The sequence below is a fragment of the Pyrus communis genome, chromosome 17, assembly GCF_963583255.1.
Source record: "Pyrus communis chromosome 17, drPyrComm1.1, whole genome shotgun sequence".
Lineage (NCBI taxonomy): Eukaryota > Viridiplantae > Streptophyta > Magnoliopsida > Rosales > Rosaceae > Pyrus > Pyrus communis.
In genome coordinates this window covers 1,247,585-1,253,457 of record NC_084819.1, presented here as the reverse complement: position 1 = coordinate 1,253,457, position 5,873 = coordinate 1,247,585, and the positions used below count along the sequence as shown (strand labels likewise).

Genomic DNA, 5,873 nt, shown 5'->3' with positions numbered 1-5,873 from the left:
GTCAAATGATTTTTATTTTTAAACAAACGATGTTATCTACACTACATGGAATGAGGTGGGCTTAGCCTCATAATGGGCTAGCAATAATGTAATTCAATCAATTGTTCACTAAATATTATTTTCTCTATTCTTATTGTAAATTCTATAGAGACCGATTTTATTATGTGAATTCAGCTACTTTAATTGATTTATGAGGGGTTTCTTTTAGCATGATCTAAGATTATTCATTTACTTAAAATATTTGACTTTCCCCTTGTCAATTTACGCATATACATACATTTAAAACGTATAAATTATGCGTAATATGCTGTGATTAAAAAAATACATTCTCGTGCGTGCATGAAGGCTAGTTCAAGTGAAAGTGAGTGAGCTTCGAATAGTGGGAAATAATTAAACTTGGTGGGTGGACTGTTTTCACTTTTGAAAGGAAAATCATAACCAAACATCTTTTTTGAGTTTTTCTATTCGTACACATTTTTGTTTAAACATGTCTGTTATTTTCTTTTGATTTATGCTTTTTATTTTACTTATTCAATATGATTGTGATACATAAAGATAGAAATAAAGATAAGTGTTTAGTATTGAATAAAGTAAAATCATCGCACAAAATAAATCACAACTTATATCAAATTGTTCATATTTCTAATTGCATCGAGGTTTTTTTTGTATAAAAATATGGGATGTGCTATTCACATACCCTATTTTACTTCTCATACACCCTTTGATAATTTCTGTCCATTGATTTTCTTCAATTTATTTGATCCGACGATCAAAAATTAAAAAATGTATGAGAAGTAAAATAAAATGTGTTGGTATCATATTCCAAAAATATAAACACGTTGATAACATGCTTGACTAAAGTCAAAATAGGGTACTATCAATGCAATTAATATGGTACACTATGGCCCACACCTTAACGATTACTTGAATAAAATATTTTGTGGTTATCATCTCCCATTTTAAATTTTTTTAACCATGAAATTATGTTCATACAGATACAAGTTCCTCTATAAATGTTGAAGTCACTTGCTCTTGTGTCGCACCACACATGAGATCTAAGTTCTCAAGTTTTCATATACACTTTCAATTTCAGCCCTAATGGCATTTCATCTCGCACTCTTCTTCTCTCTTCTCAAAGTAAGCCCTGAGATTTGAGTTTTTACAATGAATTAGTGATTTTAATACTCATATTTTATTGTGCGTCTAGAAAAAATTATAAAATATTCGGTTTAAAGCGCAAATGGTTATACATATACATATATATATATATATATATGTCACTCTTGTCTACATGTATATGGAACAATTTGTTGCTACGTTGGTTTAATTATCCCTGCTTTAACTAATTAAATTTAGTTCACATTGTTCTGATCTCATTCGTACGTACTAATTAATCACTAGTGTGAAAATGTTGCAGATGGCAGTGGTGGTGGCACTGGCAAGCCAAGATGCTCATCCACCGTTACCTCATGAACTCTACTGGAACTCGGTCTTGCCAAACACACAAATGCCAAAAGCTATCAGTCAACTTCTCCAACCTGGTTTGTATTAACGACATAATTTTAGAGAGCTTTTCTTCTATCTACCATAATATCGATGATAGGATTTCATGTTAAAAGTTGTTTGATCTTTTGGCAAATATAATTTTGAAGGAGGGGGCTGGAGTATGCCGCCACTAGGTACAGAAAAACCGAACTAAATACCAGGCCGAAAATTGGTCTGGTTGTTCACCAAAAAAAAGTTGGTCTGGTTTTGCTAAAGTTACAGGAAAAATTGATATCAACCAACTAATTACAGAAGTTCTTACTGAAATACATCAAAATATTTACCCAAAGGACTCACTAATACGTACTAACTAAAAGCTCGTTTGAAATTGCTTTTAAAATGATTGAAAGTTTTTTTTGTGAAAATGTTTTTGGAACTAATTTTTAATAAAACGATAATGCCAACGAGATTAAATGTATAGACTAAATTTTGTAAAGAAAATAACTTGTAAGTTGATGGTTGGATTATTATTTAAGTATTGATTAACGTGCTTATTTCTTATTGGTAACACATAATTTAGTTTGCAAATTTAGTCTACGAATTTGATTTCTCTAGCGTTACCCTTAATAAAAATGCAAGTAATCCTAGAAAAGCACTTGAAGTGCTTTCTAAAAAAAAAACACAAGCATCGTTAGTTGTTTTTGGAATCTAGAACCGTTTCTTTAAAAACAGTTTTAGTCTTTTTTAAAGCAATTCCAAACGAGCATAAACGGCCAATATTACAAATGTTTATAGGGAATAGTAATTGGTACTTCAAAAATCTCATTTTATACTTCAGACTTTCTATATTTAAAAAATATATATATACTTATAAAAAATGTCAAATGAATTTTTTGAAATCTTAATAACAGTTCACTATTTATATGCATTTACTATATTTAAATACATAGGGAGCTTTCACATTAGAAGACGCGTGTCAGCGTGTGGTCATAAGCCAGGTCGTTTATTCTTGGTCTTTCATATGATATAAAGATGAGAGTTTTAAAGAAAAACCCACGGTACTATTAATTTTAATGAAAAATCATATTTTTACACTAAAAAGTCAAATTCGGTACTATTCACTTTACCATTTATTTTGTCCTTATCGTTAAAACTCAAAATTTTCAAATCATTTTCATTAGTTTTCCTTTTAAAGACGAACAAAATGTTTCCAGCAAACATGGAAGTAGTCAACAACGAGAATCAAATGGATAAAAGGAAAATTATTGAAAATAGTTTGAAAGCTTTGAGTTTTAATCAAAATGACAAAAATGTATTATAAGTGAATAGTATCAGGAGTGATTTTTTAGAGTAAAAATGTCATTTTCTTTAAAAATGAACAGTACCAGAAATGTTTCGCTATAACTCCCATAAGTAAATGATATCCGATCTGCCATTTGTATGTATGAAGAATTCTTCACTCGGGATTTGAAACAAATCATATCTCGAGTGGTCGAGCAACCAATTTGATCCCTTATGACCAATCTTAAGAACCACCGCATATATATTGCAACACAAATTCTTAGATGCAATACATATGCAAGAATCAACGTGATCAATCAATGGTTGAAATTTATATCTGTTCCTCCTAGTTTCTTCATTTTGATTAAATCATTTGACATGGTCGATTATTTAGAGTGTTGAATTGATCACTCTTAAAATAGATTAATGCGGGCATTAAACTATTGTGAATATCACTTATATATCACTCTCATTTTTTACGTTGTTGCTAAACTAATTCGCAGACTTCATGATTAAAGAAGATATGAGAATCCCTGTCGAATTAGGGAAGGGTACTGGTTTCGACCTCATTGCAGGAGAAGAAAACCCTAGACCTGCTGGAGGCACAAATGTCGATCTTGTTGGAAAAGATGGGACGAAACCTGCATATGTTGGAGTAGCACAAGAAGGAAACTTCTTTTTTTACCCTAGTCATCATGCACATGCCACTCATGGAGGCACAAATGTTGATCTTGTTGGAAAAGATGGGACGAAACCTGCATATGTTGGAGTAGCACAAGAAGGAAACCTTTTCCTTTACCCTAGTCATCATGCAGATGCCACTCATGGAGGCACAAATGTCGATCTTGTTGGAAAAGATGGGACGAAACCTGCATATGTTGGAGTAGCACAAGAAGGAAACCTATTTCTTTACCCTAGTCATCATGCACATGACACTCATGAAGGCACAAATGTCGATCTTGTTGGAAAAGATGGGAGGAAACCTGCATATGTTGGAGTAGCACAAGAAGGAAACCTCTTCCTTTACCCTAGTCATCATGCAGATGCCACTCATGAAGGCACAAATGTCGATCTTGTTGGAAAAGATGGGAGGAAACCTGCATATGTTGGAGGAGCACAAGAAGGAAACCTTTTCCTTTACCCTAGTCATCATGCAGATGCCACTCATGGAGGCACAAATGTCGATCTTGTTGGAAAAGATGGGAGGAAACCTGCATATGTTGGAGTAGCACAAGAAGGAAACGTATTTCTTTACCCTAGTCATCATGCACATGACACTCATGGAGGCACAAATGTCGATCTTGTTGGAAAAGATGGGACAAAACCTGCATATGTTGGAGTAGCACAAGAAGGAAACGTATTTCTTTACCCTAGTCATCATGCACATGCCACTCATGAAGGCACAAATGTCGATCTTGTTGGAAAAGATGGGACGAAACCTGCATATGTTGGAGTAGCACAAGAAGGAAACGTATTTCTTTACCCTAGTCATCATGCACATGCCGCTCATGAGAATCAACTCCATAAAGATGACAACCCGCAGGCAACTCTATTCTTCTTGGAGAAGGACATGCGTCCTGGGACAACAATGAACTTGAACTTCACTAGAAATTCGAATACGGCGAATTTCCTACCACGCAAAACAGCAGAGTTGATCCCCTTCTCGTCGAACGAATTACCTGAAATTTTCAACCAATTTTCAGTGAAATCAGAATCTGTGGAAGCCAATATAATTAAGCAAACTATTGAAGAGTGCGAAGCTGCAGGCATAAGAGGAGAGGAAAAATATTGTGCCACCTCGTTAGAATCAATGATTGATTTCACCACTTCGAAGCTCGGAAGAAACGTTCAGGCATTCTCGACGGCGGTGTTGGAGAAAGGAGGAACCATGTCCATAATTTCTGTGAAGAAGCTTGCAGGTGACAAAGCCGTTGTGTGCCATAAGCAGAACTATCCGTACGCAGTGTTTTACTGCCATGCAACAAAACCTACAAGAGCTTACGTGGTGCCCCTGAGAGGTTCTGATGGGGTGAAGGCTAAAGCAGTAGCAATCTGCCATGTGGACACATCAGAATGGGACCCACAGCATTTGGCCTTCCAAGTGCTCAAGGTTAAGCCCGGAACGATTCCCATTTGCCACTTCCTTCCTAGTGATCATGTTGTTTGGGTTCCAAACCCCCAAATCTACATTAGTAGTTGAACCCATCAGTTCTACTTGATTATCCCCATCTGAGAAACCTTTAATTTGGAGGTAATTGGTTGTCTAAATAAAGAGGATCTCTGTTCGATTCTCGATTTCCGCTTCTTTGTTTGTTAGTTGTGATATGTTTTTCTTTTGCTTTTATTTTGTCTATTCCACGAAGAGTTTTCATTGTGGAATGAAGGGTGTAAGCTTGATATCTATATTGTGACTATTAATTTGTAATATATAGCTTTTTAAGACCTAAAGAGCGTTGGTAATGCTGCATTAGTTACTGATAATGGGTAACAATGAACTTCGAATGTTTGATAAAAAAAATATCACGTTTGATAAACCTATATATGTGGTACTTTGCCTCGAGCAATTTCCACATCAATGAATTGTTTTTCACTTTCAAGGATAACACAAGAGTTAGCGAGGGCTCCAGTCTAAACGAGTCCCCTTAGTCTCATTTATCTTTGTTACGCGTCTTTAACTCAGTAGCCTAAGTCATCGAGCGAGCATCACTCGTCATATGATGAGTACCATCAGTATCCGGATACCATGTTGGATAAGAGGGAGAAGCAATATGCATGCCAGCAAAAGCACAAGAAGTATCGTCATCTGACCGAGTAGCTTGAGGACACAATGCACCAATATGGTTGCAGAGGCCCACGGTTGACAGGGGCTGGTTCAAGAACACCATGGCGTTGTTGCTGCACAGCACGACGCTGACCATATCGCCTACTACCACCATGCTGATTGGAACGTCCACCACCATTATTGCGAGGAGCCTGATTGTAACCAGAAGCACCATTGTGTCGAGAAGACTGACCATCACGTCCATTAGACGAACCACCAACAGAATTACAGGTAGAATAGAAAGCAAAAGGAGACGAAGCAGCAGCCTGATACATAGTGTGCTTGG

General features: G+C 35.9%; 1 protein-coding gene across 1 annotated transcript; it reads left to right on the top strand.

Annotated features, from left to right (window-relative positions):
- Nucleotides 1-991: 991 nt before the first annotated feature.
- LOC137722889 (BURP domain protein RD22-like) lies at nt 992-5,208 on the top strand. Its single transcript, XM_068462001.1, has 3 exons — nt 992-1,137; nt 1,418-1,541; nt 3,270-5,208. The coding sequence occupies exons 1-3, from the start codon at nt 1,099-1,101 to the stop codon at nt 4,964-4,966; spliced, it is 1,860 nt and encodes a 619-aa protein (XP_068318102.1). The 5' UTR covers nt 992-1,098; the 3' UTR covers nt 4,967-5,208.
- Nucleotides 5,209-5,873: the final 665 nt, after the last annotated feature.

What these genes read in the sequence shown, in the direction of transcription:
- LOC137722889 (XM_068462001.1), top strand. Translation starts at nt 1,099, where the DNA reads ATGGCATTTCATCTCGCACTCTTCTTCTCTCTTCTCAAA. An exon ending in TCTTCTTCTCTCTTCTCAAA is followed by an intron (nt 1,138 to 1,417) that starts GTAAGCCCTGAG and finishes AAAATGTTGCAG; the next exon opens with ATGGCAGTGGTGGTGGCACT. An exon ending in CAGTCAACTTCTCCAACCTG is followed by an intron (nt 1,542 to 3,269) that starts GTTTGTATTAAC and finishes ACTAATTCGCAG; the next exon opens with ACTTCATGATTAAAGAAGAT.